We start from the raw sequence: 12,726 nt of genomic DNA, 5'->3' as shown, positions 1-12,726 counted from the left end.
CCGCCGCCGCCGACACACACGCATCTCGCAGCCTCAGGAATTCGGGCAGCGCGGAAACACTCAGCAAACTGCTCGAAACCGGACCTTTTCTGGTTCTGGTTGCTGCTCCCCCAGAATTTCGGGCCATTACACGCTTTATCACGTGTGTTTCATCACAGTGTTTCGGGGAGACACCAGACAGAACGCACTGAACGCAATGCACTGAATCAGAAAAAAACCATTTCTCACATACAAATTTAGCTACAAAAATCTTCTTCACGAAATCACTCCGGTGAACAGTTAAATCCCTGTGGCTACGATCGGCTGCTGCTCCTGCTGGCAGCGAAGCGAAACTACAACTAACCGCTTCGGGACGCCATGTTGAATCGTGAGGCCCCAAAGACAAATAGGGCTCGAACACTCACGGCCCACACGCACACCGATCCGCTTCGGCGATCGGTTGCGTGCGTAGCGCTCATGGTGGTGGTGAGAAACGCAAATGCTCTCCGGGTGTTGTGTGGGCAAAAGGTAAACATTGTCCGATGCCTGGGTCCAACTCACCCAACAGGCGCGTTGTGGTCAAACATTGCACAACTCTGAAAAGGACATGGAAGACGAAAAACTGATTCGATGTCTAAAGGAAATTAGAGCGCACAATGATTTGATGCTTCTAACATTGCTCGTTGGGGACGGTAAAAATATTTAAAGTAGGTATGGTATATCCATGAATTTATTTGCCAAAATGGAGACAGTGTTCAACTGATTGTAAATAACAAAACCTTGACAATGACTTTTTTTACATAAATTTTATCATTTCCTATACATAAATGCTTGGTTACATAAGAGTACAGGGATTTTCCACATTGGGATTGCAGCTTTTTAATAACTCTAAGGTATCAAAATGATAGAAATGAAAATGTTTCGATTTGAATCTATTTAAATTATATGTTATGTCACGTGGCATTGAGTCATTTTAGCCTACATATTACTAATAACTAAGAACATCTTACAACTAGTTCACTTTAAAAACTTCAGATAATTAGCTCTCGAATTGTTGGGTGGATAGAATTATTGCATCTATTGATTAGGCCTTCTTTTAGTTTGTTAATTTCTTCTGCAATGACTTAAAAATATCAAAAATCAAAAATATAATTCAATCATTTCTTTCCTGTCCTGTGCTATCGTTGATGTCGTTTGTTTTTTATTTTCAAATCGGCAATGACTTAAAAAATGATGAAATTATGTTTTTTGATTATAACTTTTGTTTTGGTCAACATAAGAAACATAGCGATCTTCGCTGTTACTTCTCTATTTTATATTCACAGTACCAACCCACCAACACCAGCGGAATTGACCGTGCGCGTTTGGCTGGATATGTGCGTGTGGTCAAAGGCTACCCCCACGAACGGCACGAATCCACTTGGATCGTGTTCTCTCGATTCCGCTGAACGCAGTCACGATCGCAACGTCAACGCTGGAGGTTGTTGCTACGCTTGGCGGCGATCAACGAATCGTCTGTATCGTGCTGAATCTGATTTGATTCGGACACCACTCACGGGATCTCGCGTGCACTTCGGTTGCAGCTGTGTGCGTTTGGTTTCGTCGCTCGGGTTCGTCGCTTGTGATCGCGCGAAGCAACGAAGCAACATGATCGGCAGCGACTACGTGCTCGAGGCACACAACATCTACCACACCACGGAGGTTTGTATCGCGTAGGCAGCATTCCCGAACTCGCTGGGCGCACTGCGAACGTGCCCCGGGACTCGATATCTCCAGCGGAACTCAAGGTTCCTGTCCTGTGCTATCGTTGATGTCGTTTGTTTTGTTTTCGCTTTGCGTGCTCTTTTGGTCGTGGTTTAGGTGGACACCGGCGGTTGCTTCAATGGCGGCGGCCAATCGGCGCTCGTCCTCAAGGGAGTGCATCTAACCGTGCACAGCGGAGAAGTGATGGCCATCCTTGGGTCCAAGGGTAGCGGCAAACGGGCCCTGCTGGACGTCATCGCTCGGCGCTCCGATGGCTCCTCCCGGGGCCAGGTGCTGCTGAATGGGGCGCCACTCACAAAGTCGTTGTTCCAGCAACGGTGTGGCTACGTCACGCATTCCTGTGACTTCATCCCCGGGCTGACCGTTTCACAGACGCTGCACTACACCCCGACGATCGTAAGGAGTCTCCGTAACCATTGCCTTGGCGAATCAGCCTAACACTCATTTCGATCTTGCAGCTGGGCGGCTACCTGAAAAGCTCGAAAGTCCGGCAAGTGCTGGCCGACCTGGCGCTGTCGCAGGTTTCGCACAAGAAGGTGGAAAATCTGAACATCAGCGAAAGGCGTAGACTTTCCATCGGCATACAGCTGGTGCGTGACCCGGTGATGCTGCTGCTGGACGAGCCGACGCAAGGTCTCGATCCACTCAGCGCTTACCTCCTGATCAGCATCCTGTCAAACTCGGCCAAGAAGACGGGCTGTGGCATTCTGCTTTCGCTGGAAAAGCCCCGATCGGATGTGTTCCCGTTTCTGGACAGGTACGATCTTGGACGCTCTGGCTTTCAAGCACTGCCCGATCTAACATTGGTTCTACAATCGTTTTCAGGGCTCTGTTCCTGTGTCTGGGTGGAGCAGTGTATTCGGGAGGTACCAGAGCAATGCTGGAGTATTTCCACGGCATTGGATTCCCGTGCCCGCAGCTTGAGAACCCACTCATGTACTATCTCTGCTTGTCGACCGTCGATCGCAGGTGCGTGGAACAATCACTTCCTGTTTATTTATTTATTATCATTATCTAAAAGGGGAAAATCGTATAAGGCACCAACTTAAAGTTTTGGATTCAAGTTCTATTGCTCTGTCAGAGTTCGAAGTGACGTCTTTCGCTTAGAAACCGATTAATCGGAGCAACGAGACGGATGATCTATGGACAAGACACAATCGGTTCTTCAGTGAAATTTGCTTTGATCGAAAATAGTATTGCCTCCCAATTTCATTAGTATGAATGGTATAGCTTTCGGATAAAAAAAGGAAACCATTTTAATTTCTTCGGTCTGAGTTTTATGCCACATTTACGCTTTCTCACACATTAGATCTAAAAAGTTGGCACGAAAGCAAACTACCAACAGGCCATTGCCATCATTGTTATAAAAAATTTACTGTGTGCTAATTACAAGTAGTGTTCAACCTAAACAGTAATTGGTCCTCTTAGATTAGATAATATTTGAGAGTATTTCCCGTATGCTTCACACAATGCTGCCTTGTTTGTTGAACACTTGCTTTGAACAAAATGTTTCCCGTAGTACGATCGAATCCAATCTCACTGATTGTAATATTTTTTTCGTAATAATATTTTTGAATAATTAGTCACATTAAGATCTCTGTCAAACTATCTGTCACCAGTGCTTCGCGAACAAGTCCGTTACCTTTGAAATACCTTTATTAGTATCGAACCGTGCTGTAATTATACATAGAAGATTCGAAAGAAAAGGTAATTTTAAAGACGATCCAGTTATTTTAACAAAAGGCGAACAGCATTCCAAAATACACCGCACGCCGTAACCCGCAACAATCGCAACGTGACTCGAAGAGAAAATTGCTGACGAATCAAATAAACACACTCTCACGGTTGCTTGTCGTGCCGTCCGGTAGTCAAATTCGTGGTATTTTCGAACTGAAACAGGGGCAACGAGCACGCAAACCTCGGTGCCCTCTCGCGTGTGTGTGGGTCGCTTCCTGCGTCGCGTCATTGTTAACCGTTTGTTCGTGAATCGCGTGAATTTGAATGTGGCACTGGCAAAATTGCCGAAGCGAAGCCAAACCACGCCGAGCAGCAAAAAATGGCCAACCCTTGCGTCGTGCGCATTGCGTCGTGCCGTGCAAAAGCGTGAATGTGGGCAGGTTGCTCCTCACACGGGTGAATGATTCCGGGTGAATCACGTCTCACCGAACCGAACGCTCACTGCACAACTCTCGCTTGCCAGCTGCCAGTGTGTTGGTGGCGCACGAGAAGGCTCCGCGGCGTGCGAGAGGAGCGTGGGACCGACAGCATAACCGGACCGGGAACGGGGCGGACGGACGGACGGGTGCGTGCAAAGGAGGTGGCGGGGGCAGCGCAGAAGTTGAACGTTCTGGAGCGTTGCGTGCGTTTGCACTAACGTGAGGAGCGCACCGACACCAATACCAGCACCAGTGGACGGTAGCGGGGGAGACGTTCTGGGCGAGTGGCGTGCACACACGACGCGAGGCAGGAAGCGGGCGAGCACAGGAACACAACCACCGAACACATACCACAGGACGGACGATCGGTCAAGAAACTAGTTTTCTTCATCCCAAAAAGCGAAGCCGAGCGAAAAGTAAAACGAAGCAAGGCAAGACGCGTGTGTAATCACGCAAAATCGCCAGCCATCGCCCGTCACGGAAGCCACAGAACGGAACGGAACGGAAGCGCGTCACAAGCGTTGGAAGCGGGCGGAGGGCTCTACATTAGTCGCTTTGCTTTGCGTTACGAACTTCACACTGTGAGAATCGCTTATTTTTCTTGCCAGCTAATGGTGCCAGAACTTGTTTGCTGCTCCACTCGCAGATCTCAGACACTTTCGGTAAACAATTTCTTTGCCAGATCGTTTGAATCTTTTTGTTTATTTCAAATTGACGGTTTTTAACGGCAATTCAAATACGGCGTTCCGACGATGGCTCAATATGGCACATTTCTACCAACCTGAAGCGAAGGCGAATGAGACAAAGAACCGTCGCGCAGGTCCCGGTGCCCAGATTCCCACTTCCACTTCCTGTCCATCACCGGAGGCTCGGGACGGGATGCTGGAACGGGTCACAGCAGTTCGGAGTGGTGATTTTGCTTTTCACTTGTCTTGTTTGGTCCCGCACATTTACGACCAGCACACACACACAGGTAAATGGCTCCGGGACACGGACGGTGGCGAAGGAGAAACGGCAAAGAATCGAAACCCTTCGGCCGGTCGGGAGAGGAAGTGACGGCAAAACGTGACCCGTGGAGCCCCCGCGTGAGTCGTGTCCTGCGGTGCTGCGGACCCGCCCCCCCTTGCCTAGCGTGAGTCGAGCGAGAACGAACGCGCGTGAGCGCGAGTGAGAACGTGCGTGCTCGCCTCACCAGCAAGAAGCCTTTGCCGTGCACGGCCGAGCGAAAGAGAGAGGCAGAGAGTGAGCGAGCGAGCAGTAGCTGGCCAGGCCATCGGGTGCGAGAAACGGCCGAGCGGATTTCAGTTCACCGGAATCCTGCGAGCGGAACACTCGTCGAGCGAGAGCAGCGTGCGTTATCGCGGCTCACAGCGTTTAGCGGAAACCGAACGCGCGTGAAAGAGACGGAGCAAGGAAGATTGAACGTCGTGCGGCCGCCGGCTTCGCGTGCAGTGCGGTCGGGTGAAAACGCACGACCCGCGTGCGGGGCCCTTTGGCGATTGACGCACGAGTGTGTGTGTGTGGTGACTAGCATCGTGAATCGATAACGAGACGTTCGTGTGCGCCGTGACACAGCGAGCGGAACCATTTTGGCGAAGCGACAAAGACACAGCAGGTTGGCACGGCGACCGGAGTCATTATGGCGTCACCTTACGCACACACGTCACGAATCCAGCACCTCCGAGAGCGACACCGCCGACCACAAAGCCAGCCACAGCAGCAGCAACCGTTCTACGGCGGCCATCGGCGACCGTGAGGCACGTAGAGCGACGGCGGACACGGACCGGAGGGCACAATCTTCCCTCTTCGCGCGCCTGATTCCTCTTCTTCTTGCGGCGTGAGGAGAGCGCCCGTTTGCTGCCAATTCCGTGACAATCGGCGGGCAACGCGGTGTCGTCGTCGTCGTCACGCACACGACGACGAGCCGAACGTGAAGTGGCAAACAGAAACAATCGCGCGGAAGCGAACCGGGGGCTAGATAGTGACCGCGCTCTCGGGTGGACACGACGCGCGTGTCACACGCGTGTCACGGCGAGGGCAAACAAGAACACAAACAACAAACATTCGTTCGTTCGTCCCGTTTGGTGGGGCCGGGGGCGGTGTTTGCGAACGCGGCAGTGCGTGCCGCACCGTGCACACAGCATTCAACAACAACAACGCAACAACAACGACAACAACCACCACCACGTTTTATTGTGTTGGTCCCCTGGCGGGGGTCCCCGTTTTAAAGGATAGCCCCGTTGACCTCTCCGGCTCTCCTCCGGCAGAATGCGCCGTGATCAACAAACAGCTTCGTCTTCGTCGTCGTCGCCACCGCTGGCGGTAAACGGTGCTGGTGGTGGCGGCGGTGTCTGCCATCCGCTGCTGGACGCCACGGAGCACCACCACGACAACGCCACGGCACACGAGAATGGCAACGAAAGTGGCACCAGCGGCAGCAGCACCACCGCCAGCTCGACCGGTAGCTCCAGCGCCAGCACTTCGCCCATTTCGGCACCCTCCTCGTCGTCGGCCTCGTCCCTAACCACCTGCGCGTCGTCCACGGTCTCGTTACCGGCTGCTGCGGCTGCTGCGGCGGCGGCCGGGCAGGTGGTGTACCTGCCGGTTGGGTTGGCCAACATCAAGGAAGAGCTGCCGGAACCCGACATACAGGTAAAGGGTCGCCGGGCGTGCGTGCCCGTGTGTGTCGATGGCGCTTCGTGACACAAAATGGCTGCCGGAACGGATCGGAACGTAGCGTAGCGTAGCCCCCCAAACACTCCAAAGTCCTGCAGTTCCTCGACGCGGATGTTGATGGTGATGGGGTCCAGGGCACAGGGAAGGGTTCACACGGTGCGTCGTGTGTTGTCACGTCTTTTGTGTCGAACAAGCTCACGCTTCGTTGCCGACGCCGACGGCGGCACGGTTGTGTGAGTGGACGCTTGCGGACACTTGCGGAGCTGTGGCCGGCCACGGGAAGCTTCCAGCAGAAGCTGCAGCCGGGACACAGCACGAGAGAGAATCGTAAAAATCGCATTAAATTACGCTCACAGGCCGCCGAGGCAGCGGTGTTCCGTCCGCGCGTAAACCCTTTGATGGGAAACAGGAAAGCCGGCGATTAGTCAGTATCCTGACAATAATAGCTACCCGGGGCTTTCGGCATGACCTTGAATCCTGTTGGAACTTTTTGGTTTAGTCCACTGCTGCCATGCTGATTTGTTGACGTTTGCTCATGTTTTGCAGTGAAGCATCTCACTGCCGACAACCATTTGACAGTTGAAGCTCACTACTCACTACTAGATGCGTTTGGGATCCACGAAGCCTGCGAAAAATACACGCTCTGGTTGAAGTTGAGCCAAAATAATGTTTATCTAAGCCACAAAAAGGGCACAGATTCTGGCCAGGCCACTTAAGGGTTAATATAGTGCACCCAAAGCTCTCCGGAGAATCGCGAATCGCGTCCGAGAGAGAGAGTGTGGTCAGTTCAGCACTTTGTCTGTAACTCTTGCTCTTTTCTTCTAACTTCCATTCGCAGCGCGCTCTCTCTCTCTGTTGGATGCAAGTCTCTTTCTCTCCTGGTTCCTGCGGGGATCTGTTTCTCTCTCTCTCTCTCGCTCGCTCGCCGGGTTTGTTGTGTTGTGTTGTGAGGTTTTGTTTTGCTGAATTCTCCGTCCGCGGCCGGTCTCCTCCCGCCCCCCACACCCCACATTGGTCACCCTGCTTCATCAGGAGTGTTGATCTTCCCGCGGCACCTTCCGCCACCGCTTCCCGGAGCCCTCGTCGTCGTCGTCGTTGTTTGCGTGACGTGATGTCGTGAAAGTGTGTTTTCTTCGTTTTATTGTTCCCGTGCCTCTGCTGCTGGCTGCTTATTTCTTTTTATTGCGTTTTGTTCTAACCTTCCTTCCCGATTCTGGTTCGTCCCGTGGCCTTTCTGCCGCTCCTGTGCCGGTGCGCTTTACCTTGGCCCCGAGGGTACCCCCCAGACCTACCTTCGTTCGCCTTCAGAACGCGTTTTCCACGATTCTTTTCCACCACTTTCCGTCACGATACGCGAGCGCGACGCCGCCCGACGGTTCCCGGGAATTCTTCGTCGTCTTCGTCTTCGGTGCTCCGCCGTACACCCAACGATTCATGTTACTTTTACGTCGCCCACCCATCCCTTCGTCAGTTGACCACTTTTCACAGGCAAATCGCCCAGGACCCAAGTAGGGAGTTTGCTGACGCTGGGCAAAAACACACAACTCTGGTCTGCCCCGTTCGTGCGCTCGGCTGCGTGTGTGTTCTTCGTGTTTCACGCGGCGTCATCATCGGTGCTCGCTCGCTCCTCCACATTGGCCACCACATCGCACCTTCCCTATCGCTCGTCTCTCTCTCCCTCTCTCTCTCTTTCGCTTTCGCTGGGGACATTCTCTGCCGCGGGCTTCGATTCTCCTTTCGGCTTCAAAATGGCTTCCTGTGTGCGGTGGGACCACCGCGGCGCGCTGCCAACCACTTGTTGACGCGCGAGAACCACTTGCCCGTTTCGCGACTCTCCAGCATGTGTCCGATGACAACAGTTGGTTTACCCCGTTCGCTTCGGGAATGCTTGGGACTTCCTTCGTTTTGCATGTTTACCAATCTCATCCTTAGTGTTGGGGTTCGGTGGAAGAACGGCGACCGTGCGTGTTCTGCCTCCACCAACACCGATCCGTTCCGTCCTTTCGGCGCCATTTTGTTTCAACTCACGAACTTGTCACACTTTGTGCTGTGCACATTTTGTTTCTAACAACCGTTTCCTTAAACCCTTCCGGCCCCGCCTTGCAGGCTGACACGGAACTATCGCTGGACGAGGGACACGCCTTAGCGCAGGCACTGGAAGACATTCCCAATGACGAAGCGCCCCCGCCCGAACCGGAAGTCCAGATCCGAGCCGGTAAAGTGGACGACACGTTTCGCAAGATCACGTCCGACTGTGGCGGAGGAGCCGGTTACCCGGCCAAGGTGGTCCACGTGCAGATGGGCAAGGTCACCTACCAGATTCCGGACCAGCTGCTGAAGGCCGGTGCGCTCAGCATGCACAATCCCCACCTGCTAACGAAGGACCAGCTGGAGAAGATGATAACGGAGAAGGACCCGGAGCTGGAGTATCGGAAGCACCACAACAACAACACCACCTGGCAGCGGTACATGCCGATGTTCTACCGGGGTATCAAACAGAACTACGTCCGCTGTCTGGAGTGTGGCTGGCTGGTGCTGCATAAGGCCAGCACCGGCACGGGCAGCTTGCTGCGCCATCGGTGCAAAATCAAGCTCCCGTCCGGCGTCGAGGTAAAGCTGGAACCGAAAGCAACGTCTAACTGGAGCGCCTCGAACGGCGGCGGAAAGGCTTCGGCCAAGTCGGCTGCAGCGATTGCCGGTGTGCAGGCGACGGCCACGGCACAGGTCACAAAGTTCCCACCGGTCGCCTCGATCTTGCCGCAGAACGTCAAGGACGATCTGATCCGGCAGCAGGCGTGCGTGCTCTACAAGGACATTGTTAGTGCCGAGCTGTTCGATCAACCCAGCTTCCGCACGCTCGCCCAGATGCTGGTCAACATTGGCGTGTACTATGGGCAGCAGGAGAATATCCTCGGCTCGAAGGACCTCCTGCTCGACACCGTCCTGCCGGCGATGTATCTCGAGGCCAAGGGCCAATTGAACAAGGTACTGGCGGACTGCGATCTCACTTTTAGCTGCAGTGTGCTCCGGAATCGGGTCGACCGTCGGAACTACGTGACGATCAATGCGTACACGGTCGCGTCCGACTACTACTTCCGGCAGATCAACGTGAAAACGCTGGACGTGACGGGCCAGGAGCACGCGTACGTGGAGCACCTGCAGCGCATCATCGAGGACAGTTTGGCGCGCACCTTCTCCGAGCCGATCAAGCTGGTCGTCGGTGGGATGGAGGACGGCGGAGCGGCGTACCGGACGGCCCAGTATGAGTCGATACCGTGCGTAGTGACGACTCTCTGCGGCATCATGAAGACGATCTTGGAGTCGTTCGGGTACGACAGTGGGCGCTATTTCGAGCGTTACTTCTTCCCCACGCCGGAGGACGGCGAGAATCTGCCGGCCGAGTATGAGGCGATCGATCGGTTCATGGACCCGTTCCGGGAGCCGATTCGCAGTCTGGTATCGGACACCAGTGTCACCATCAGCGAGGTGGTGTTGTGGAAGAAAAAACTCGAACAGTGCTTCCGGCTGTCGAGCGAGGACGCCACCGCGGGAGGCGGAGGCGGAGACGAAGACGACGATGAGGACGACGACGAGGAAGAGGTTCGCGTGGTGAAGAAAACGATCCTGCAGCAGCTGGGCGAAGTGTTCCAGCTGCACGACTACCACCGGGTGGCGGTGTTTCTCGACCCGAAGTTCAAAGGGTTGCGCTTTCTGTCGGACGCCGAACGGGAGGAAACGATCGCGGCCGTGAAGGCGCTGCTACAAACCGACCAGGAGGGTATCGAGAGGGTCAAGAGCCAGTACGCGAATGGCAGCACGAAGAAGCGCAGCTCGATGGTGCAGTCCGAGCTAAAGTTTTACGAGTTTATGGACTCGTCACTGAAGCTCGAGTGCGACGACGTGGTGGACGACGAGATCAAGCAGTATATCGATGTGAAGCTCGAGTGCGCGGTCGACATTATGTCCTATTGGCGCTCGGAGACGGCATTCCCACTGCTTAAGCGCCTTTGCCGGCGCATACTAAACATTCCTGCGGCCTGTGATGAAATGAAGCTGCTGTTCGGTCAAACCGGACGCGATCTGCATAAGCGGCGGCTCATGTTGAGCGAAAAGGAGATCGACATGGTGATGTATTTGCATCAGAACAGTCCGTGAGCCGTCGTTGGACCGGCAAACGGACGGCGCAATTGGTGTGCAAAATAAACTTTATATTTATTATTTTTTACACCACCGTGTGTCGAGCTTTTTCTTGTAGCACTCTCCGATCCGAATCACTCCGCGACCGACAGTGTTGGTTAAGTTATTTTAGGAAGGGTTTTAATGTTGCGCCTTGTATCATCTCAGATCCCGCGACCGATTTCTCGAGTCGAGCCAGCAAATTGAGGCCCTGGTGGAACGGTTCGCCCGCGAAACACCAATACCGGAAGCGCCCATCAACCCGATCGGTAGTGGAAAAATTCCTCTTGCCTACGGAAAGCCCGGCGAGCTGAAGGTGTGGGGCATTTTGTACCTGTAAGTAACCGGCCGACGATCCCTGTGGTCCGGCGATGTTCTAATGTTAAACGACATTTTCCCTTGCAGGCGCCTTCTTGCTGCTACCTTCTCCTGTGGTTACGCCGGAATGAAAGCCCTGTTTCTGCGCCTGTTGGCTCTGCCGGCAGCGATGGGATTGCTGTGGCTGTTCTATGGTCAAATCGGTGACGATTCGCACGGATTCTTCAGCAAGAGCGGCCTCATAATGAACGTCCTTGCACTGAGCTACGGTGTCGGCATTTGGGCAACAATAACACTGTGTAAGGAGGCAGTAACTGGTAAAGGTTTCGTCCTATTTAACAAACTTCCTTTGCTTTTAGTTCCTCCGTGGAGAAAACGTTTCAGCCAGGAGTACGCGGAAGGCTTGTACACCGGCGCGACAATGTTGATTGCGTACAACGTGGTGGCGATTCCGTTTTCGTTCGTATCGTCAGCAGCGGCCGCCTGCGCGCTGTACCCACTGGTACTCGACCCAGCCACGCCGGACGGTATGACCTTCATGTATCTGCTCATCGCCATCTGGACCAGTTTCATGTTGGCCGAGCAGCTGTGCGTCATGTTCCTGTTGGTGATGAAGTCGCAGCTGAACGCGGCCATTGCCGTTTCCTACATTTTGATCGTTTGTCTTTCGCTGGCCAGTGGCACCTTACGGTAGGTGACTCGAATGCTGCACAACAATCTTGCCAGAAGCTTACTGTCTGAATCCTGCTTCACAGATCCACCAAAGGGCTTGCCGGATGGCTGCAGGATAACGCCAAGGGAGTTCACACGAAGTACGCCAGTTCCCTGCTCCACACGGCCTCGTTTCTGGGACGGAAAATGAACTGCACCCCGGCGAACGGGATCGTGTGCCCTTCGCCGGCCGATTTCCTGCTGGATAGAATTGGACGTGCGAATCCACAGGAAACGACCGATATTGCTGCCAGTGTTGCCTTTGCCTTGGGTCTCTGTGCCTTCAACATGATCCTCTATCTGCTTCCGATGCCACGCTTCGTACGCAGGAAGTTTCGCGAATAATGTATCGAAGTAGAGGGTTACAAAAGCCCACAGAATTGTATTTTAATCAACTTTTAAAGTATTATTTTATTATAGCAAGCTAATTTACTCGAATAAACGACCTATTCTACTAACGGAGGGTTTTTATGTGTTTATTCTTTGGTTTGCAGAAGTCTAAAATAAGAAGAACGGTCAGTATGTATAGCGTTGACTTATTCCTGCTTTGAAAGTATGCTGCACAGATTGTTCGATCATGAACAACGCGGTGAACATGGAGATCTTCAACCGTCATATTGCACAATTGTTGTCGCCAGCCGGTATTGGATCTTATTGTTATAACGGAATTTCAGAGATTTGGTTTTCGGCTACTATCCCTTCATTATTAAGAACACGTTTGACATCACACAAAACAGTTAGTTAAACATTTAAAGTGAAGTTGAAGGGATTGTAGTGAAGAGTAGTGAAAGGGCATGTGTTTACATTTTCAGTCGTCCATACAATTAACAGACGAATTGGAAACATTGGTTGGTGGACGACCGGGCGGTGCAAAACTGCGGCGAAACGCTGACCGTAGAGCGAATGAGGAAACCCTGGCCGCTGACCTGATGAGGAAATGTGGAGC

At 53.2% G+C, this 12,726-nt stretch overlaps 1 protein-coding gene across 1 annotated transcript; it reads left to right on the top strand.

The window, feature by feature from the left end:
- The first annotated feature begins 1,574 nt into the window (after positions 1-1,574).
- Positions 1,575-12,165, top strand: LOC128275602 (ATP-binding cassette sub-family G member 5). Its single transcript, XM_053014161.1, has 8 exons — positions 1,575-1,680; positions 1,840-2,139; positions 2,202-2,500; positions 2,569-2,712; positions 10,920-11,087; positions 11,157-11,368; positions 11,429-11,759; positions 11,825-12,165. Exons 1-8 carry the CDS (start codon positions 1,627-1,629, stop codon positions 12,123-12,125), a joined length of 1,809 nt encoding a protein of 602 aa, XP_052870121.1. The 5' UTR covers positions 1,575-1,626; the 3' UTR covers positions 12,126-12,165.
- Positions 12,166-12,726: the final 561 nt, after the last annotated feature.

The sequence above is a fragment of the Anopheles cruzii genome, chromosome 3 (genome assembly GCF_943734635.1).
Source record: "Anopheles cruzii chromosome 3, idAnoCruzAS_RS32_06, whole genome shotgun sequence".
NCBI classification, from domain to species: Eukaryota; Metazoa; Arthropoda; class Insecta; order Diptera; family Culicidae; genus Anopheles; species Anopheles cruzii.
The sequence above is the reverse complement of the archived record's forward strand: the minus strand, read 5'-3'. Positions and strand labels throughout refer to the sequence as shown.